At 40.8% G+C, this 23,665-nt stretch overlaps 1 protein-coding gene across 2 annotated transcripts in view; it reads left to right on the top strand.

The window, feature by feature from the left end:
- Positions 1 to 23,665, top strand: part of CNTRL (centriolin) — a 192,376-nt gene that overhangs the window by 13,788 nt on the left and 154,923 nt on the right. Inside the window, exons 2-8 of one of the 2 annotated variants that reach the window (XM_089685257.1) lie at positions 3,431 to 3,634; positions 7,124 to 7,248; positions 8,210 to 8,340; positions 10,405 to 10,546; positions 10,785 to 10,971; positions 13,752 to 13,945; positions 23,390 to 23,509. In XM_089685257.1, coding sequence (XP_089541383.1) covers positions 3,463 to 3,634; positions 7,124 to 7,248; positions 8,210 to 8,340; positions 10,405 to 10,546; positions 10,785 to 10,971; positions 13,752 to 13,945; positions 23,390 to 23,509 — 1,071 coding nt within the window. In that variant the 5' untranslated portion in view covers positions 3,431 to 3,462. Of the gene's footprint in view, positions 1 to 3,430; positions 3,635 to 7,123; positions 7,249 to 8,209; positions 8,341 to 10,404; positions 10,547 to 10,784; positions 10,972 to 13,751; positions 13,946 to 21,825; positions 22,204 to 23,389; positions 23,510 to 23,665 lie in introns of those variants that run through there. The other variant, XM_089685258.1, reaches the window with a different exon arrangement.

The raw sequence follows: 23,665 nt of genomic DNA, 5'->3' as shown, positions 1-23,665 counted from the left end.
CCATCATTGGTGTCAGTGGGAGGAATAGCACCCCATCATTGGTGTCAGTGGGAGGAATAGCGTCCTATCATTGGTGTCAGTGGGAGGAATAGCACCCCATCATTGGTGTCAGTGGGAGGAATAGCACCCCATCATTGGTGTCAGTTGGAGGAATAGTGTCCCATCATTGGTGTCAGTGGGAGGAATAGCACCCCATCATTGGCGTCAGTGGGAGGAATAGCACCCCATCATTGGCGTCAGTGGGAGGAATAGCGCCCCATCATTGGCGTCAGTGGGAGGAATAGTGCCCCATCATTGGTGTCAGTGGGGGGAATAGTGTCCCATCATTGGTGTCAGTGGGAGGAATAGTGCCCCATCATTGGTGTCAGTGGGGGGTGGAATAGTGCCCCATCGTTGGTGTCAGTGGAGGGGGAATAGTGTCCCATCGTTGGTGTCAGTGGGGGGGGGGGGAAGTGCCCCATCGTCAGTGTCAGTGGGAGGAATAATGCCCCATCATTGGTATCAGTGACACCAATGATGGGGCACTATTCCTCCCACTGACACTTGCTGACCCCTGTTCAGTATGGTGCTGCTGCAGCAAGCATATATGGTTGCAGCAGCACCTGTGCACGGCACACTTACCTTCACTTGATTTTCGCGGGGCCGCTCGGCTCCGCCTCCTCCCCGGTGATTGGCCGCCTGTGTGCCTTTCCCGAGCTACAGTTCTGGAGGCCAATCACCGGTGAGGAGGCGGAGCCGAGCAGCCGCACGAACATCCAGTGGCCGAACTGAAGGAAGGAGCAGCTGCGCTTCCTGGACCGGATCGTCGTGGGACCGGAGCCAGGTAAGAAACAGAAGCCCCTGCCCACCCCTGTACTTAGTTTCACTTCTGTTGGAAGAGGGGTGCGGCGGCGGCACCGCACCGCCCCCCTAAAAAGTGTCATCATGCCGTATACCGGCGTATAAGACGACCCCCGACTTTTGAGAAGATTTTCAAGGGTCAAAAAGTCGTCTTATACGCCGGAAAATACGGTAAGTATTATCTGATGGAGAAGAGGCATGAGCAGCATCACAGGATTGCTCCTCCTTCTGCAAGCTCTGCAACATAGAATTGAAGTCGTTACAAGCACTCTTGATAGCAGAGACATACTGGCTCCTCATATATGCCTTAAATGCATCCCAGACAACTGGAAAGGATGTGGATGTTAAGTTGTAATCCCAATACCAATCAAAAGCAGGAACCACCTGAGCAGACAGACTCCACTTCTAACCAGCCTGGGCTCAATCGCCATGCACCTCCCCTGCCTCTGGATGGGAAGCCAAGGGTAATGGATAGAGGGGTGTGATCAGACAGGCCCCCCCTGATAAATAATTTGCTTGGTAGATAATTTGTAATAGGGAAGCGTTGGCAAATGCCAAATCGAGCCGCGATGAGGAACTGTGTGTCTTAGATGGGAATAACTGTGTGCAATGGGATTCTTCCATCGCCACACCTCAGTAAGGGAGGCAGTTGTCGCCCAAATCTGCAGGTCTAGCAAGGGAGCTCTAGTAGGGTTGAAATGAATCAAGCACTGTGTCACATGACATGTTAAAGGGCCAATCACAGCGCCCTTTTACCACCTGATCATCTGTGTCCAATGACACAGCTGATCACAATGTAAATACAGTTGCTGGTTATCGGTTATTGTTAGCGGAGAGTCGGTAATCGGCAAATGTATTTAAAAGATCAGAGGCAGTCCAGTGCAGCTCCCAGCCCCAACAGTGTCCATCAATGCTGCCAATCAGTGTCCATCAATGACCTTCAGTGTTGCCCATCAGTGCAGCCTTGTCAGTGCCCATCAGTGCAGCCTCATCAGCGCACATCAGTGAAGGTGAAAAATTACCTGCTTGCAAAATTGTATAACAGAAACTAAGAAAAAAATTATTTTTCAACATTTTTGGTCTCTTTTTGTTTGTTTAGCAAAAAATAAAAACCCAGTAGTGATTAAATATCACCAAAAGAAAGCTGTATATATCTCAAAAAAATAAGTGTGACAGCACTGAAAGCTGAAAATTGGCCTGGGCAGAAAGGAGGTGAAAGTGCCCAGTAGGCAAGTGGTTAATCATTAGTCAGGCTTATGCTAGTTGTTTTTAATGTATTACTTGCATAATACGTTGTATATGTACACACCAACACAGTGTCCGGATTGTAGTAATATTATTAATATGTCTGGTGCTTATACTGTTATTGCTTTTATTAATATGACAGAAATTCAGTCACTTGCTAAGACAGCACTTGTGTGTGCATACTATGGGGGAGTGGAGTGTCTTTCAACTCTTCTAAACCATAAGTTGCAAAAGTGATCCAATTAATAAACAGATTAGACACTGTGTAAATGAATGCATCATATAGAGAGAATCGTATACTGAGAAGAGGAAGGAAGTGGGCATTAGTCAGCACTTGTTTCCTTCTGGTTATTAACTCTGTGTTCACACTATTTTTTTTTTTCTGTTCAGACGATACCAATCCTCATTGCGTGGTGAGTCTTCTGGTGTTTCACCTAGCTGCACATCGTTCACATCTGTCACCCAGTTGTAATTTGATGTCCAGGTGCACTCTATTTTTTTATTCAGCTAATGGAGGATTTTAGCCCCATATCTGTCAGTTTAAATAAACATAGTTGAAATGTTCTACTAAAATTTTCTGAGTGCAATCCTTTTTGACTTTTTTGACAGAATAAAAGAAAAGTGCTTTTTCTACCTAAGTGATATTGCCCCTCTTGTATAAGTATTGTGCCTTGATGCTTTATGTTGCCCTTTTATTCATCATGTACACTGGTAACACTCTCCGCTGGAAGATTATGGTGTAGATAATTTTAAAGTATTATTTATGCTTTCAGCTGCAGCTGAGTCAGACATTGTGCCCATCTGATGGAAGGCAAAGGTTAGGTGCAGGCTGGAAAAGTTGTGGGGAACCCATGCATGCTTCCTATGGTGGCAGAAGTGAGAGCAGCCATTGCGTACTTACTAGCTGGCTGGTTTATGCATAAAAAGGAAGCTGTTTACCAAAAGCTTAAGTCATGGCAATAAATTTATTGGAGAGTACCAACAAAAGGAAAGTTTTTGCACCATTCAGTTGTATTTTTTTCATTTCTGGCTGGTTGCTATGGATGATGAGCTCCATTTTGCAGCAAATTGTCTTTATTTAGTTCCTGCCATTTATGTATTTTATTTGCAAAAACTGACCATTTTTTTTGTACATAGATGTCTCATTTCATTTTATGTATTATGTGTCATCTGCTTGTAGTAAACTGGCAACAAAATCTGTTAGGTTGGTTATAGCTGTTGAGGGACCAAATACGTCATGGTTATGGGAATCCGGGCAACAAACAAAATAAATCACAATGTTGTTACGAAACAAAGAGGTACGGTAATATTTCAGAGATTCACACTCTTTACTTTTTCTCTACAGGTCACAATTTATGATTGGCGAAAATCCTAACAATGAAGAAAAACTCCAGAAGTCCCTTGTTGCCATTTTCAAGTGTGAATATACGATCTTCATCTCTATCAATGAAAGCCCAAAACCCTGCGTCGTATCTAAGGACTGGGGTCATTAGCCGCAGCTTGGACATGACTGAGGATAGTGAAATATCAGATTATGAGATGAACCAAGGTAGCTTGTGCAAGTATACTGGTTATATATCAAATGAAATATAAACTCATTGGCTAGAGCAATGCATTCCTGCAGCAGATATGGACCCTAATTTTTTGTAGAACTATATTAAAGGCCAATTCACACTTTATGCACTGACAGACGTTTTAACGCGTGGTAAAATGTCTGTCACCGCAGGTACACATAGGAAACAATTGTTCCCTATGTGTCCCATTCGTGCTGAATAGTGCACTTCAAATAAAGCTCATACATACAAACACAAAAAAAAGGAAGCCGTGTGATGCGCTGTATCGCACACCACACTACACACTAACACAGTCGGCAATGCAGAACGGCCGGAGTGGTAAATCGCTCCTAAAAGAAATCTGGAGCAGCAGCTCCTTTAGTGCAGCTCTGTAGCATTGAAGTTATATCAACACGTACATCAGTTCAAAGAAATACTTTCTATTGTAAGACACTAATGTCAGGACAGTCATTGAGTAAGTTTTCTTTCAGTACGTATGACTTGATGGCAACTGCTGTTCTACCCTTTCCATTTTCTAGTACAATTGATGGGGGGGGGGGGGGGGCGAATATTCTAAGGTATGAGTAATATATATGGAAATAAAAGGGGGTACATTGAGGAAAACCTAAGTGGGGTAAAGGGGTGGTTATAAGGCATCAGAATTCCCCACTCTCTCCTGAACCCCACTGTGCCTTTTCTCTGACTCCATGAGCCTCTTAGCCACATGAGTTAGCAAGCATTATGACCTGCAGAGATGTAGTCTTTTTATAGGAACCAAGGAGACCACATTGGAAAGTGTTTTTCAGTTTGTCCTTTTAATCCTGTGGTAAGTTTATCCATTAACTGTATTTTGGATACTCTGACATACCACTGTTCTATTTGGGTGGCTCTGATTCCACATAGCTGTTTTGAAGGCCATAGCATCATTCGGAAGGGGCTTTGGAAGGGAGTTCTTTTAAAATTGAATTGACAGCAGGGTGTCATGTAAAAGACAAGTTGCTGGTTAACAACTCAAATTTACACTTCAATAGCCTGGGAGCAGATGACTGAGAATGAGCTTAGTGTGATGCAAAACAAAATTAAACAAAAAAGTTATGGTCTTCATTGCCAGATAGGCTTCTTTCAGTCAGAGCCACATGGTGGAGTAGTTTGTTTTCAAAGGTGGCAATCTTGAAGATGTACAAGGAGTGAACTAGAATTCAGGACCATTAATTAACATATTTCCTACCTGGAAGTTGGTAGAAGAACATGGGAGGTATAATACTTGCTAGATCCACAGCAGTGGTCTGCCATTCTCCAGTGCCACAAACTAACATGACACCAACAATGTTGAGACACAAAGAACAATTGTTTGTAGGGGTTTACCAACACAGCAGCATTTAGGATATCTTTTATGAGTGGTAGAAAAGTATTTGTAGTGACCTAAGGAACATGCATGTTTTAGTCCCTGCCTGAAACACACTTCTGTCATCCAGTCAATGCTCATTCCAAAAAGTTCTATAACAAAAGTGAACTCAGAGTTTAGGGAAGTGCATTTGGGAAAAAAATTACAGTTACAAACTCAGGCCACTGTGAAATGCAGTGATACGGTCATGGCCAAAAATATTGGCACCCCTGTATTTCTGTCAGATAATGCACCACTTTGCCCAGAAAATTGTTGCAATTACAAATGTTTAGGCATTCTCATGTTTATTTGTTTTGTTTGTATTGATATGACACAAAAAGTAAAGAAGCAAAAAGCCAAATCTCACGCTTTCCACTCAAAATTCCAAAGATGGACTGGACAAAATTATTGGCATTCTCAATTTAATATTTGGTAGCACACCCCTTGGAAAAAATAGCTGAAATCAATCACTTCCTGTAACCATCAATAAGCTTCTTACACCTCTCTTCTGGAATTTTGGACCACACTTTTTTTTTGCCAACTACTCCAGGTCTCTCAGATTGGGAGAGTTCCTTTTCCCAACTGCTGTTTTGAGATCTTTCCACAGGTACTCTATGGGATTGAGATCTGGACTCATTGCTGGCCAGTTCAGTACTCTCTAGTGCTTTCTCTGAAACCATTTCTGGGTGCTTTTTGATGTGTGCTTTGGGTCATTGTCCTGCAGTAAGACCCATGACCTTGACAGAGACCCAACTTTCTGACACTGAGCCCTCCTTTTACACCTCAGAATTCTTTGCTAGTCTTTGGATTTCATAATGCCATGCACACGGTCAAGACATCCAGTGCCTGAAGCAGCAAAGCAACCCCAAAACATCAGTGAACCTCCACCATATTTGACTGTAGGGATTGTATTCTTTTCTTTTAAGGCTTCATTGCTTTTTCTGAAAACAGTAGAATGATGGGCTTTACCAAAAAGCTGTCATTTTGTTTCATCTGTCCACAGCACATTCTCACAAAAGGATTTTTGCTTCCTCAGGTAAGTTTTGGCAAACTCCTTTTATGGCTTTTTTTATGTTTGTGTCAGCAGCGAGGTCCTCCTGGGTCTCCTACCATAGTCTCTTTTCATTCCGATGGTGACGTATAGTGCAAGCCGACACAGTTGTACCCTGTGCCTGAAGGTCAACTTGAATTTGTCTAGAAGTTGATCGAGGGTCTTTAGCCACCATTCGAACAATCCTTCTTTGGTTAGTTTTTCTCTTTCGTCCATGTCCAGGGAGATTAGCTACAGTGTCATGGGCTGTAAACGTCTTGACAATGTTGCATACGGTGGACACAGGAACATTAAGATCTCTGGAGATGGTAACCTTGAGATTGTCCATGCTTTTCCACAATTTTTTTTTTTAAACCCACAGACAAATTTTTTTCTGCTCTTTCCCTTCTCCATGCTCCATGTAGCACACAGAGACACACAACAGAATGGTTGAGTCAATTTTTCATCCTTTTAACTGGTTGCCGGTGTGATTTCTATATTGTCAGCACCTGTTAATTGATACAGGTAAGTTTTATTACAAATTACAGGAGCGTCACAAACTTGGAATGCAATTATTTTGTTCGATTTTGAGAAGGTGCCAGTAATTTTGTCCAGTTAATTTTTGGAGGTTCGTGTGGAATAGGTCAGATTTGGTTTTGTTTCTCTACGTTTTTGTATCAATACAAACAAAAGAAATAAACAATTTTAAACAATGCCTAAACAATTTTAATTGCAACAATTTTCTGGGCAAAGTTGTGCATTATCTGACAGAAATGCAGGGGTGCCAATATTTTTGGCCATGACTGTATATGGTCAGCCTAACACTGGGGTGCTGCAGGACCCTTATAGAGGCACTTCCAAAATATGGCAGTTGGCATCATTACATTGATGGTCTGCTGTGGTAATCAGCATAAGAGTCTTTTTTTTTTTTTTTTTTTTTTTTTTACACCGCTGTATGTTGTATAAATATAATATTACTCTATGCTTAATAAGTAAAAAACTTAGAGGTATACACAAACATACCACCTGCATTCTAAGTACTAACCTTTTTTGTTTTTTTCTGTTGATAAGGTAATGAATCTGGAATTCGCTACATAACTGAAAACCTTATTCAGAAATTGTCAAAACAAGAAAATTTCTCATTTGTCACAGCCCTAAATTTCTCTCTATCAAAGGAAGGAGGCAAGAAATTCAAGGTAGTTTTCTTCACACAATAAACCCAGTTACATGTGGAACATTCAGTAACATGTACAAGGGATTCAGCTGGACTTTTAAATTTGAATAATGACAGTGAGGACTAAGTTAAAGAGTTGGGGAAGAACCAAAAGTCACTCCATCATGGAAATATTTGAGAACATTGTGGAATATAATAAAGAGTTGTTTCGTTGGCTCTTGTAGAAAAGGAAAAGGTTCATTAGCTGTGAATAATTTTCTTCAGATAGATCTAGTTGGTTGTTCTAGGTCAGAGTCAGTGTAGCTAACATTCATATTCAGGTCAAATTGTTCCTGAGGCCTTCAGATCACTAAAAGCTTTAGTACAGTTTGCATGCCAAAAAATAAAGGCAATGTTACTTTCCTTAGAATCTAGGCCTGATCTGCTTTGTGGAGAACTGCTAACAGGCATCGTAAAAACATTTTTAAAGAAATGCGTAGTAGCAGTAGGCAGATAATGTTGCAGTAGGCAGATAATGTTTGGTGGTTGGGAGCGAGCAGTTACTCTTGTGTGATGATGGGGAAGGTCTTGGGCTGGATGTTATTCACTGTGCTCTATCTTATGTGGACCCTGACCCCCACCACCCTCAGTTTTAAAGTATGCACTTACCTTTAGAGACCTCGTCCTGAATACATAGGATGCCTTTGGCCCCACACAGGCAGTTCAAAGCACAGCCTTTTCTCTGTATCTTAGTTGTATACTCTGTGCTATTTAATTCTTCCATTTATGTATTCCATTAAAGCTGAATGGAAAAGAGGTGGTGGTACTTGGGTGTAACCAGTGTGTCTGTGTTCTCTGGTAGTCCAATGAACAGGCCAGAGTCAGGGATGTGTCATAGTGTGTGCAGACGTGCTGGCTGTGGAAAGTATAGTTACCCATGGGGTGAGGTGGGGGTTGTGTTGTTTTTGTTTTTTAACTGACTGACAGTTCTGTGTTGTGTTCAGTACATAGAAAACCTGGAGAAATGTGAGAAGTTGGAAATCTTGAATCTTAGCTGTAACCTCATAGAGAAAATTGAGAAACTGGAGAAACAGAGCCGACTTCGTGAGCTGAACCTGTCACGTAACAGAATCAGGTACCCTTACACTAGACACTGTCCCTTCCATTATTATAACGCATACAAAAAAAGAAGCCTGTGTGTGAAAAACGTACGGTTAGCTAGGAACATGCATTTTAGTACAAATCAAAGCTTCCACAATATAAAAAATTAGACTTCTGAATTACCTTGTATGCTTAGGATGATATGATGCTTCTTTTCTCCCAAAATGGAAATGGTCTCAGCCCATCTCTGTGGTCCTGGGAAGCTCAACACAACATCACTTATGGTTCTGGCAGATTTAGACACTGCCATCTTCTGCTCTCCTCCTCCATATTTTTTTTTTTTTTTAAAGCTTGAGGTGTGTGTGGGTGTTTTTTTTTTTTTATCTCATGCTTTTCAGGGTAGAGGAGAGATATGGAGTCTTATAGACCCCAGATGTCTTCATAAAGACGACCTGTCATGCATTATCACAAAGGGTGTTTACATTTCTTGTGATAAGAATAACACTGCTAAAAAAAAAATTAAAGCACCCCTCTCCCCACTGTGCTCCTATGCTGTGGCAAACGCATATGTAGGTTGTGCCCGCATATGAGGTATCGCCGCGAACGATATAGCAAGAGCAATATTTCTAGTGCTAGACCTCCTCTGTAACTCTAAACTGTTGGGTATCTGTTTCCTTGACGTAACAACATCTTTTATATTTTACAAAAAAATAGGGTTATATATTGTGTTTTTTGCATTAAAATGAATTAAAGTGTATTTTTAAAAAAATGCGTTTGAAAAATTGCTGTGCAAATACTGCATGACATAAAAAAAATTGCAACACTGATAGTTTTATTCTCTAGGGCCTCTGCTTAGAAAATATATATATAGTGTTTGGGAATTCCGAGTAACTTTCTAGCAAAAAAAAAATATTTTTACATGTAGGAGAGAAATGTCAGAATTGGCCCTTGTAGGGAAGTGGGGAAGTTGTTAAAATAACACAGTTGGAATGGAGTAGTACTTCCCTTCTCTATTTGTTAGCAGCAGCTACTTTGACAAAGGGGCTAATATCAGAGGTATATTCCAGTATACACTTGGAGGCATTAAATAGTGGTAGTGACATTCCTCAATTTAATTTTCTCCGTCACAAAAATTGACACAACTTTTTATATTTCATAGGGTATAAATAAAAAAAAAATTATTATAAATAATAAAAAAATATTTTTGTATTGGAAATGACTGGATGCTTCTTGCCCAAGGTGTGAGAGCTCACCTGGGACTCTCATTCACATGCTCTGGGGATGCTCTAAGTTTTATACAGATACTGGACAGATATAGATATATAATGAATACAATAAACTCGGTATTTGGAGTATCTCTTCTGATAGATCCTAAGTTATGTGTACTGGGTTATATGGCATTTGAATTTGTGCCCCCTGCTACAGAGATAGTGGTCCATCGATGCTTTTTATCATGCTGGTAAACTTATAGCCCAGAGGTGGTTATCTTCTTTACCACACTACACTAGTGAGAGAGAAAATTACTTATGTAAGACGGGGATATGTAATGAAAATTGATAAACTGTGAAAACTCTGGTTTAGCTGCTCCAAGACTGGCTCCTGGATCTGTAAATGTTGATGGACTTCTTACACAATTCTAAGTTCAGGGTGTTTTATTATTTTGAATGTTGGTAGAAAAAGGAAATATAGTGCCTTAATGTGAATAATACGGAATACATTGCTGATGGAAGATATAAAGATGGTTGACAATAACATTTTATCATTGGAAAAGCAAACAAAAGATATAAGATTGTGATTTGGAAAATATTGGTTTTGATAACAAGGTATATATTTTTTTTTTTTTTTTGTAGAGGATTTACAGTTTGAGGGCTTTTTGGGAGGAGGGAAGGTAAAAGAAAAAGTGTGTGTGTGTCTTAATTTTTTTTTTTTCAATAAAAATGAATGAAGGAAATAATACATTTAAAAAATAAACCATTGTGTGTTTGTTTTTGCTGCGGGACAGAACAATCTCATCTGTTGGTTCTGCATAGGAGAAAGACTTTAATATGCAGTGTGTAAACTTTGTGCAATGAGAATTAATGTTTGATTTCTTGTTCAGTAAAATTGAAGGATTGGAGCACATGTACAGCCTGCAGAAGTTGAACCTGGCTGGGAATGAGATTGAGCACATACCGGTCTGGTTTGGAAAGAAGATGAAAGCACTTAGCACCCTGAACCTAAAGCAGAATAAAATCTTTTCAGTAAGTGAAACTGGTTGCCATGTATAAATAAGATTGCCAGAACAGAATGGGCTTTATTTATTGAAGTATCTCTCAGGGATCTAGTTATTCATTGTAGCAATTGTATTTCTTCAACATGCTATGGAAGAAACTTGTTAGCAGGGATACCCAAAATTGTTCTTCCTTCATTAATAAGTTAGTCTTCTGTAGTTGTGTTCCTGAATGCTTCCATGGATTATAAATTGTAGTATCTCTACAGTTGCAGGACATCTCTCGCTTGAAGACATTAAAAGATTTAACATCGCTCTTCATAGCGGATAATCCAGTTGCTGATCTTCCCCATTATCGCCTCTACATAATTTTCCATCTGCGCTCCCTAAATGTTCTGGATGGTCAGCCAATAACAAACGAGGAGAGACAGGAAGCACATGAACGCTTTAATATGGGTAAAAGTTTAAACTGTGTGTGTGTGTGTGTGTGTGTGTGTGTGTATGTATATGTATATGTGTGTGTGTGTGTATATATATATATATATATATATATATATATATATACAGTTAGGTCCATATATATTTGGACACAGGCACAATTTTAGTTTTTTTCAGGTATTTACCAAAACAGATTCAAGCTATAGTGATATAATGGATATGGGCTGAAAGTGCACACTCTCAGGTTTGATTTGAGGATATGTACATTCAAATTTGAGGAAGGGTTTAGGAATTACAGCTGTTAAAAATAGCCATCCCCCCTTTTTCAAGGGACCAAAAGTAATTGGACATTTGAATCAAATGCTGTTTCATGGCCAGGTGTGGACTTCTCCTTCGTTATTTTTTTCATCAATTAAGCAGGTAAAAGGTCTGCAGTTGATTCTAAGTGTGGTATTTTGCATTTGGAATATATTGCTGTGAACCTACATCATGCGTTCAAAGGAGCTGTCCATGCAAGTGACACAGGCCATTGTAAGGCTTCAAAAACTAAACATATCCATCAGAAAGATAGCAGCAACATTAGGAGTGGCCAAATCAACAGTTTGGTACATTCTGAGGAAAGAAGAATGCACTGGTGAGCTCAGCAACATAAAAAGACATGGACATCCATGGAAGACAACAGTGGTGGATGATTGCAGGATCCTCTCTATGGTAAAGAAAAACCCATTCACACCATCTAGACAAGTGAAGGGCACTCTCCAGAAGGTGGGTGTATCATTGTCAAAGTCTACAATCAAGAGAAGACTTCACGAGAGCAAATACAGAGGGTTCACCACAAGGTGCAAACCATTCATAAATGGAGAAGAAAGAGAAGTGCGCCAGACTAAGTGCAGTATGAATATAAAAGTTTATTGCACACAAAATTATAAAAACTCACAAGAAGTGGGTAGATATCAGGCATCAATATATAAGGAGGAGGATGTCATCTGTGCTGCACCTCACAAATGGATGGCTGTAATGTCAAGGTGTTGCGTGGCTGGCGCTCTAGGCGGGTCCCACAGGAGGAAGCGAGGATGGCAGGCGCAGTAACCGGGAGTCGCGGCGCAGATAAGAACCGGGATCCAGGGCAGGCACTGCTGATCTCTCACATCAGCGTGGGTACAGTAGCCAGCTTGACCAAACCATTCATAAGCCTGAAGAATAGAAAAGCCAGATTAGACTTTGCCAAAAAACATCTAAAAAAGCCAGACCAGTTCTGGAAAAGCATTCTTTGGACAGATGAAACTAAGATTAATCTGTACCAGAATGACGGGAAGAAAAAAGTGTGGAGAAGGTTTGGAACAGCTCGTGATCCAAAGCACACAACAACATTTGTAAAACATGGTGGAGGCAGTGTGATGGCATGGGCATGCATGGCTTCCAGTGGCACTGGGTCATTGGTGTTTATTGATGATATGACAGAAGCAGCCGGATGAATGCTGCAGTGTTTAGAGATATACCGTCAGCCCAGATTCAGCCAAATATAGTAAAGTTGATTGGATGGTGCTTCACAGTACAGATGGACAATGATCCAAAACACACTGCAAAAGCAACCCAAAACTAAAGGTAGGAAGACCCATGAACAAAGAACAACTGAAGACAGTTGCAGTTAGAGCCTGGCAAAGCATCAGAAAGGAGGAAACCCAGTATGTGGTAATATCCATGGGTTCCAGACTTCAGGCAGTCATTGCCAGTAAAGGACTCTCAACAAAATATTAAAAATGAACATTTTATTTATGATTATAATTCATTTGTTCAATTACATTTGAGCCCCTGAAAATGGAGGGACTCTGTATAAAAATGGTTTAAAATTTGTACTTGATATTTATGTTCAACCCCTTGAATTAAAGCTGAAAGTCTGCTCTTCAAATTCATTTGGATTGTTTCGTTTAAATTTTTTTCTGGTGGCATACAGAACCAAAAGTATAAAAACCGCGCCTGTGTCCAAATATATATGGACCTGTGTGTGTAGTGCGTTTGCTTTATAGTGATCTACAGACGTAAAATAAATAAAGTGTAACTGAAACATTTATTTGTCATTGAACACAAATGACTTTGTGTTTTAGTTAACTACATTAACAAATGCATTTTATGTGGTAAAATCTATTTTCTTAATTTTTATTTTCACTTAAATCGGTAGTAAAATTGTGTTTTTAAAAAAAAGTTTCACCCTGCAAGGCAATCTCATAATCTGCTAGTATACATCACATACTAGCACATTAGGAGAGACTTACCTTAAAACGAAGCCCTCCAACGGCATGCTGTAGCCACTGACAGGGCTTCCATTTTCACCCGGTCTTAATTCCGGGTTCTTGGTCTGACTGGCCAAGTCATGATGACACCACTCCTGCGCATGGGCATGGGAGTTACGGTTTATGGCACAGACCTCTGAAGGAATGGCACGGTGTGCCATTCCTTCAGAGTGCATGCGTTGGTGATGTCAGTGGCTGCGGCTCCATGGAGTAAAACTCCTAAACAGTGCACGTTTAGGATATATTCATTTTACCTACAGGTAAGCATTATTATAAGCTTACCTGTAGGTAACTTTACCAGAAACAACTTTGTTACCACTTTAAGGAAAGAGCTGCTATTTTGGCGATCAAACTGCAGCCTCCCAAACACCACTGATTTTCTGTTCCCCTGAGAGGATGACTGGTTATGTCACTTGAACTAACAGCTGTCTAAATGTTTAATGGTTTCACATGGCTTGATGGCTAAAATTCTATAACTGTAGTAATCAGGAGATACTCCATTTACAGAAGAGGTAGAGAAACTGGAGAAAGACCTGGAGAAAAAGATGAAGGAGATTGAAGAGTTGCAGGGCCAGAAGGCCAAGGTCCTTAATGAGCTCCACCACCAGGATGAGGTTAACAAGTCTCTGAGGCAGGAGGCCCAACAACACAAGAAGAGCTACAAGGAGTTTGAGCAAGAAATGGACACTAAAAATGAGCTGGTAAGTATACTGACCCATGTAGACCTCTCGCTTTTTCATTAATTCTGTGCAGGGGTTGCTGTATCCCAGAGCAACCAGTCATTGCTCTGATTATAATACTCCAAACTGATGCAGTTTTAATTATGCCTGGTTTTCTGTTACTATACTTTGGATTGATTTTTAATTAAACTTTAAAGTAGTATTAAACCCAAAACCAAAAGTGTAATATAATGCAGTTTACCAATCACCAGATGTGGGGATGTATTCTTTTTCTTATTTTAGGCTATTTTCCCTCTGTTTTCACCTGGTGATCTGGCCAGTAACACACCTTTTGTATTATACAGACACCACTCTGGATAAATGAGCACGGGGCAGATTTGGACAGTACCATTGTCAGTTTGGCGGAAGGGAGTGTTGGCTGTACTAGCAGATTTAGATACACTAACAAATTGAAGCTGAACTCCAGCTAATACTTTAAGATTAATTATAGCAAACAGTTTTTTCCTTTTGCGATTAAGGGATTATTTAAAAAAATATATCAAAATTATTTTAAGCAACTCTGTCATTTGTCATATGGTCTGTCTCATTTCTGTAACTGCAAGAGAGCTTTTCTGTTGAAAAACAGAATTACTGGCAAGATTACGAGATGAAAACAGAAGAAGGCCTAAAAAAAGGTAACGAACACAGCCATCACATCTGAGAATTGGTAAGCTGCAATATATTTAAATGTTTGTTTTGGGGTTTAATACTATTTTAAATTTTTGTAGCATAGCACCTAGCAGAAGCCAATTTCAGTTAAATGTTAGATTGTGATTCATGTAGACTAGCTGTACTTAATCTAAGCATACACCAGTACCAAAATTGTGAAATTTTATTTAGATGTATCATTTTTAATATATATCTGTTCTAGCTGTTGAAGGTCTTGGGATGTTACCTTTTGATTGGGTGGCTCTTTGGCTGTAGGGAGGCAGGACAGTGCACAGCATTGGCAGAATTATTTTTTTCTGAGGATACCATCAAACATCCTGGTTTTCAAAAAACTTAACACAGGACAAAGTGTATCTTTTTTGTATAGAGAAGTGTTTTTCAGCCGGAGTGCCTTGTCACCCTGCAGTGCTGCGAAAAGTCCCCAGGGATGCTGTGGCAAAATCACACAAGACTGCTCAAACCTATAACAGTCTGATCAAAGAGTGATCCTGTGTACAGAGAGGCATGGGAGAACACAACCCGCACCTCCTCCCTGCTGTTATCTGTACTCCTGTTGGCAACCCAGGAAGCTGTTTGCTCCCTACCAATCTATGAGGCTATTGGTTGCTAAAGACAGGTTGGGAGACCTGCAAGAGCTTCCAGGTTGCTGATAGGAGTATAGATGGCAGCGGGGAGGAGGAGAGAGCCGTGGGGCAGCGTGGGCTGTTCTCTCACCCGCCTGTCTGTACACAGGAGTAAACACAGGATCGCTCTCTGATCAGACTGTACAGTGCTTGTTTATTCCCCCCCCCCCCCCACTGCTCCTGTGTCAGGAGCAAAAATTGTGGGTAAAGGTATACAGACAGGTGGGAGAGGAGCTGTCTGCCTCTTTGCTGCTGTCATTACTCCTACAGTGATAAGGGATGAGAGGTTTTATGATGGGAGGGGGGAGGAGAAACCGAATTTGTGCTAGTAGGGAAGGGGATTGGGGTGGGGGGGGGGGGCTGTGGTAACACAAGCAAAATCACATGTTTTCCCCCACTGCACAAGAATGTGCTGCCTTTTGCAGACACAGGTGGGTGCCATTAATTCTTTGCATCTAGAAAATATGCATAGGTTGGCGCCCACTAGAAAGCATGGTATCGCATAGAGCAGCCCATTAAAAAACAAGGTGTGATGGAACGTGCAATAAAACAAGCTCACTTGGACACACTTTCTGATGTGAACGGACCCTCAGTCTGGTGTGCCCTGGGATTGTGTGCAATTTTAAACAGTGCCTTGACTGAAAAAAAAGGTAAAAAAACACTGGTATAAAGCAATACTGGCCACATTGAAAATCTTTAATAGCCACCCTTTGCTTTACTGTGTTATGTGTGTGTTTTTTTTTTTTTTTCTTCAATTGCTTGGGATAATTATTTGAATATTCAAAGATATTGTAGACACAGAGTTCCATAAGGTCACTAGATTTCAAAGTATGTACCAGGTAAAGCATAGAGTTTGTAGTAATGAAAATGTTACTCATTTTGTTTCTGTCTTCTCAGGATTTCATGTGATTTGTTCAGTTCAGGCAAAAAAGAGGAAATTGCTTTGCAAGTAGCATTCTCTTGGTGTGATACTTTTGCACTGACATTTACTTTTTGGGATGCACATAACCCTATATGCAGTCTGAAGCATTCAAACTTCATACCTAAAATATCCTGTTCTCCTCTGAGGCCGAACTTTTTGTTTGAACTTATGTCTTTGTGAAGTTAGATTTCTCTATCCAGCGCCTCAGCTGTCTCTTGAAACAGGTCCATATTTTACCTTCAGTCTCATTGGTACAGATGTTAGGAGGGACCACTGCTTCTTGTTGTTTTTGATATTTTGCCCCTGCTGTAGTGGCTCTGCCTCCCTCTATTTCAACTATCAAGTGACACTTTGTAACTGTGATGTTAAACCTTGCTCTGTTCTATTAAACCCTTCCCTTTTAACTTATTGTTACAAGTGGAGAACACTGTCTTTCCATTACATTATGTGAAAGAGGTGTAGATATTAGCCTCCCTGTCTCCTCTCGATGAGATCTGTAGTTTGTACCTGGTACAAGAGATAATCTGTTTTCCGACTAGCTGGGGAAGCACTAATAGGTTTTTTTCCCCAGTAAATTGGTTCTATGCATCCCAGACACCATGTTTTACATATTCAGAATGCGTTCAATTATTTATTTATTTATTTTGCATGCCATGCATGTACTTTTGGAAATACTTTGAGATATTTGTAGATACAAATGAATTAAATATTATATAATTATTCAAACAGTATAGTAGAGATAAGGTTTACATATGCCATAGGAGCCCATCTTCACAAGAAGCATGTGCTTGACACTTTTTTTTGTTTGTATTGGCCAAAGATAGGGCTGTATATGGTTTATGGTTTTATATATATATATATATATATATATACGTGGCTACAGTTGTCGTTCACCGGGTCCCGGCTGGTGATTCCCTGCCCGCACTCGGCGATTGCCGAGTATCACTGATGGGCAGCGGTCTGTATGTAAACCATACAGATCTCTCCCGTCAGCTCCAGCACGCTGCTTTGTATTGCTCTGCACAGCAGAGCAATACAAAGCAGCATGCTTACACAGTAAACCACACACGGCACACAGTTAACCCTTTGATTGCCCCAGATGTTAACCCCTTCCTGCCTAGTGTCAGTACAGTGGCAGTGCTTTTTATTAGCATTGAACACTGTATTGTCACTGGGGATGTCAGTGACAGTCCCCCCCCAGTGTCAGAGTGCCCGCCGCAGGCCAGATATAAGTTGCTGATCGCTGCCATTACTAGTATAAAAAAATAAATAAAAATTCCAGTATACAGTTGTGTCCAAAATTATTCAACCCCCACTGAAATTGAGTGTTTTGGCCAGTTTGACATTGCTTTTGATCATTCAGTCATCTTGCTTACATTTACATTAAAGAGGCACTTGTAGGTCAGACAAATATAACATAACAGTTATAATGAAATAACCACAAATGTCTTTTCTGTGCTCACAGCATTATCAGTTTTATTCAACCCCCAAGTGACATTCAATCTTAGTACTTAGTACAGCATCCTTTTACAGTTATAACAGCTTTTAAACGTGAAGCATAGCTTGACACAAGTGTCTTGCAGCGATCTACGGGTATCTTCGCCCATTCTTCATGGGCAAAGGCCTCCAGTTCAGTCACATTCTTAGGCTTGCGCACTGCAACTGCTTTCTTTAAGTCCCACCAGAGGTTCTCAATCGGATTTAAGTCTGGTGACTGCGATGGCCACTCCAAAATGTTCCAGCCTTTCCTCTGCAACCATGCTCTAGTGGACTTGGAGGTATGCTTGGGATCATTGTCCTGTTGAAAGGTCCAACGTCTCCCAAGCCTCAGGTGTGTGACGGACTGCATCACGTTTCCATCCAATATCTCCTGGTACTGAAGAGAATTCATGGTACCTTGCACACGCTGAAGCTTCCCTGTACCTGCAGAAGCAAAACAGCCCCAAAGCATGATTGACCCTCCACCATGCTTCACAGTAGGCAAGGTGTTCTTTTCATCATAGGCCTTGTTCTTCCTCCTCCAAACATAGCGTTGATCCATGGGCCCAAACAGTTCTAATTTTGTTTCATCAGTCCACAGAACACTATCCCACAACTTTTGTGGTTTGTCCACATGGCTTTTGGCATACTGCAGTCGACTCTTCTTATTCTTTGGAGACAGCAAGGGGGTACGCCTGGGAGTTCTGGCACGGAGGCCTTCATTACGCAGTGTGCGTCTTATTGTCTGGGCTGAAACTTCTGTACCCACATCTGACAAATCTTTTCTCAGTTCCTCAGCAGTCACACGGGGACTTCTCTCCACTCTACGCTTCAGGTAGCGCACAGCAGTCGAAGTCAGCATCTTCTTTCTGCCACGACCAGGTAGCGTTTCAACAGTGCCCTTTGCCTTGAATTTGCGAATGATGCTTCCTAAGGTGTCTCTTGGTATGTTTAACATCTTTGCAATCTTCTTATAGCCATTGCCCTTCCTGTGAAGAGAAATCACCTCTTCTCTTGTCTTCCTGGACCATTCTCTTGCCTTCACCATGTTTGTAACCACACCAGTAAATGTCTAGAAGGAGCTGAGTATCACAGTCATTTTAAAGCTGCCTAATTGGTGCTTATTATGCTTGATTGCTGCTCGGTGACATCCACAGGTGTTTTCAATACCTGATGGAAAGCACCTGTATGAACCTCTGTTCTTCAGAGTGGTAGTCTTTAAGGGGTTGAATAATTGTGGCAATGAAGAAACCACATAAGAACCATTTACTACTGTATTACATAAACAATTGATGTCATTTTAGTTGCATTTGGGTAGTTACAACGTCCTTGTAGGATTTGATTCTGAATACAATTCCAAATGTACACTATAGTCCCTAAACCCCTTTACAGCATTGGGGGTTGAATAATTTTGGACACAACTGTATATACCACCATTTGTAGACACTATACTTTCATGTAAACCAATTAATTTACACGTATTGGGATTTTTTTGTAGCAAAGACATGTATACATTTGGCCTAAATTTATGATGAAATTTGATTTTTTTTCAAATTTTTTTTTTACTGGATATGTTTCATAGCAAAAAGAAATTGTTGTTTTTTTCAAAATGGTTGGTCTTTTTTTGTTTATAGCACAAAACATAAAAAAACGAACAGGTGATCAAATACCACAGAAAGAAAGCTTCATCTGTGGGGGAAAAAAGGACATAAATTTAATTTGGGTGCAGCATTGCATTACTATACAATTGTCAGTTAAAGTAACGCAGTGCAGTATCGCAAAAAATGGCTTGGTCAGGAAGAGGGGTAAATCTTCTGAAGGGCAAGTAGTTACAACCATTTTTATTATAAATGGATAAAGAGGTAAACTAATGCAGCTCTGTAATCCTTAATGTATGATTTAAGCTGCCTCCTCCCAACAGTGACTTTGCAGCCTTCCTACATTATAATCCCTAATGTAAATGCCAAGTAGTTAGTTTGGCTGGGGGAACAGGATTAGCTAAGTGTTGAGAGAAAATTAACAATGTCAGTGCCTCTGCTGTGAGAATTAATTGCATCATGGTGCCTTCAGCTACAGAGGTCAGTTAGGTGTTATTTATATATTCTCAGCAAGCAGTAAATGAGCTTTGAAACAAGTCCATATCCTACATGTTCACTTTCAGAGCTGCATGTATATGCAATCGAAATGCAGCTTTTTGTCCCTTCTACTTTTCCCTGCCCAATCTGGACACATAGCACTCATTCTTTTGGCATATTTGTTAGATTTGGGCATTGCGACAGTTAAATTCATATCAGACTGAGCTTCCGACAGTTGACACAGAGAAGTCCGTAGAGAAGTCTGATTGTGCATGGGCACAGCAGCCACAGTAGTGTTTTTTTTTTCTTCTAACACTGAAGTGACAGTTGTTGGGTCCTATAATAGTTGCCTAGAAAAGCACATTGCTGAGCTGCGGTTATGCTTTTTGGATTTCCCTGTCTAAAGAGTTCATGAGCTGGGTTTCATCTTATTATAAATTTGCTCAAGAGATTGCAGTTTAATCAATTGTACTGTAGAAGAGTCTCCGTATGAAACTGAATGTTTTTATCTGATTATGGAGAGAATTATGCTGCTCCACATCAGGAAAGCAATATCATTTGGCAGAGAAAATACAATCTAGACCAGCAATGGGCAAACTACGGCCCGCGGGCCGTATACGGCCCGGCGGACCTTTTAATCCGGCCCGCGGAGCTAGGCTCCCGCAAGGCCAGTGGTCGGCAAGCCGCGGCTCTTTACAATAGATGCGGCTCTCCTGTGTGCCGGGCGCCCGCTCCCCTCCCTCCTCTCGGGCGGGCGGGCGACCTCCTCTCCTCCTCTCCCCTCCCCTCCTCTCGGATGGCCGCCCCCCCTCTCGGATGGCCGCCCCCTCCCTCCTCTCGGGCGTCAGGACTCTGCAGCTGTCAGGATGTAGGCGGGGCAGCCAGGATGTAGGCGGGGCAGCGTGACGAACTCTTCTCTCACAGTCCTCCCTGAAGACCAGAACGGCGCGGGAATACGAGAGGAACGCGCGGAGGAGCAAAGGTAAGTGAATTGACACAGGGGGGACTTACTATATGGGGAATGAATTACTATATGGGGGACTTACTATATGGGGAATGAATTACTATAGGGGGGACTTGCTATATGGGGAATGAATTACTATATGGGGGACTTACTATATGGGGAATGAATTACTATATGGGGGACTTACTATATGGGGAATGAATTACTATATGGGGGACTTACTATATGGGGAATGAATTACTATATGGGGGACTTACTTTATGGGGAATGAATTACTATATGGGGGACTTACTATATGGGGAATGAATTACTATATGGGGGACTTACTATATGGGGAATGAATTACTATATGGGGGACTTACTATATGGGGAATGAATTACTATATGGGGGACTTACTATATGGGGAATGAATTACTATATGGGGGACTTACTTTATGGGGAATGAATTACTATATGGGGGACTTACTTTATGGGGAATGAATTACTATATGGGGGACTTACTATATGGGGAATGAATTACTATATGGGGGACTTACTATATGGGGAATGAATTACTATATGGGGGACTTACTTTATGGGGAATGAATTACTATATGGGGGACTTACTATATGGGGAATGAATTACTATATGGGGGACTTACTATATGGGGAATGAATTACTATATGGGGGACTTACTATATGGGGAATGAATTACTATATGGGGGACTTACTATATGGGGAATGAATTACTATATGGGGGACTTACTATATGGGGGACTTACTATATGGGGGACTTACTATATGGGGGACTTACTATATGGGGGATGAATTAATGTGGGGGATGAATTACTATGTGGGGGATGAATTACTATGTGGGGGATGAATTACTATGGGGGATGAATTACTATATGGGGGATGAATTACTATATGGGGGATGAATTACTATGTGGGGGATGAATTACTATGTGGGGGATGAATTACTATGTGGGGGATGAATTACTATGTGGGGGATGAATTACTATGTGGGGGATGAATTGCTATATGGGGGACGAATTGCTATATGGGGGACGAATTGCTATATGGGGGACGAATTGCTATATGGGGGACGAATTGCTATGGGGGATGAATTACTATATGGGGGATTAATTACTATGCTTACTATGGGGGAATATTACTATACTTACTATGGATGACACATACACATCATTCATCTACTCTTGGTCCGGCCCCCGGGTCCAATATATGAACCCATTGCGGCCCTCAAGTCAAAAAGTTTGCCCACCCCTGATCTAGACTGTTCTTTTTGTGTGATCATTGGTCAAGGAGCATGTGCGCTGATGAGATAGAAAGTATACACATCTTAACTGTAACAATCCAGACTTTGTGTTGGTCGCAACCTTGGGCACTCTTACTGTGTTGTCTACTTGTCTGTCTTATAACAATCTATCCTTCTCTTCCCTACCTCGTCTAGCCTTGTCCTGATGTGTCAGTGCCTTTCTTCATATGAGCTTGTGCGCCTGTGTAAAGGTAGCCCCCATGATACTTTAAGGTTTAGTACTCTCTTGATCGTGGCTTTTTCTGTGCCATCTTTTGTGTTTGCATGAAATCTTATTCACCTTTTCTGTCATGTTTCCTCCTATAGCTCTGCACTATGGTTCCTGCAAGAGGGGGTCTGCATGCTATGTGTGAGGTACACTGTCACTATACATGTGACAAGCTGTGCAATGATGCTCATGTGACCAAACTGCAATTCTCAGCAGTATACAGTGCATCCCACAGCTATAACCTTTATGGAAATTCAGGATATTTAGAGATTTGTTTGTGACTTCCTGCATTTTTTTTATTTTTTAACCCTACATGTGTCCATATTATTTAGATGTAGATGATATAGTATAATTTCCAAAGAAGAATTCCAGTCTATATAAAAACTCAATTTAGCCTATTTCACTGAAAATTACATTTTTACAGGTGCTTTTTTCCGTCATTTTTTTCTCCATCTTCAGATTCTGTTTCTGCCATGTCCTGTACAAGCAGGCAAATTTTAAACTTGGGCTCATAATGGGAGTACCCAGTTAACTGCAGAAATGATCAAGAGATGGCAGGAGCGTCAGAAATCTGCAAATTTCATACAAAGCGGCTCTAACCGTTTTCTTGTTTAGGCATCCTACAAGGTCATTATCTTGTTTCTTGTTTATGCACAATGAGAAGAGTATTGAGGTAGCATGCAAAGTTTAAGCTGGGATTGGGGTTTGGGGTTATAACACATTTTATTTAAATTTCAGAAAATAAAGCTTTCCAAGTAGCTGTTTAACTTGGGAGACACTGATGGAAGTAAGGCTTGGCCTTCTCGGAAAACAAAATTGCAAGTAGAATGCAGTCATTAACCCTGATAAATTTTTTTTGTTGACTGGATTTCTTCTTTACATTATTCTGTCTTCTTTAAACCGTCATTTGATCTGTGCCCTCCCCATCATCTCTACATCAAACTCTCAGATCAGTGAGGTGTTTTCACGCTTAGACCTCTAAATCCAAGAGTATATACTGTGCTTTGTGCTCTCCATAAAAGAGCCATCATATGGCATGTCGTATGTGGTATGTGTGATGTGTTCTGTTGTCCCCCATGATTCTGTGCCTGTCTGTGGAGTATTTTCAGAAATTCCTTAATGTGTGTTTCCCAAAAATAATAAACAATTTGATGTTTGCTTATGTGCAGCTGAAGCAAAAGACCCTGGAGTTGACCCGTGCCTGCCAGAAGCAATATGAGCTGGAGCAGGAGCTTGCCTTCTATAAGATAGATGCCAAGTTTGAACCAATGGGATATTTGACTTCAGAGGTAACTTAACCAGTATTCTAGCTGTACAAGTGCTTAGATTATCTCTGCCTGCTGATAAGGTCTTTATGGTCTTTATGTATTTGCAGAACATTTTACATTAAACACTAATTGGTATGCCCCCACACACACACACACTTTTATCCCAGTTGTATGCTT

Source organism: Staurois parvus, unplaced genomic scaffold (assembly GCF_062004578.1).
Source record: "Staurois parvus isolate SC_StPar_1 unplaced genomic scaffold, SC_StPar_1.0 ptg000365l, whole genome shotgun sequence".
Classification (NCBI taxonomy): domain Eukaryota; kingdom Metazoa; phylum Chordata; class Amphibia; order Anura; family Ranidae; genus Staurois; species Staurois parvus.
This window is presented reverse-complemented; position numbering and strand designations above follow the sequence as displayed.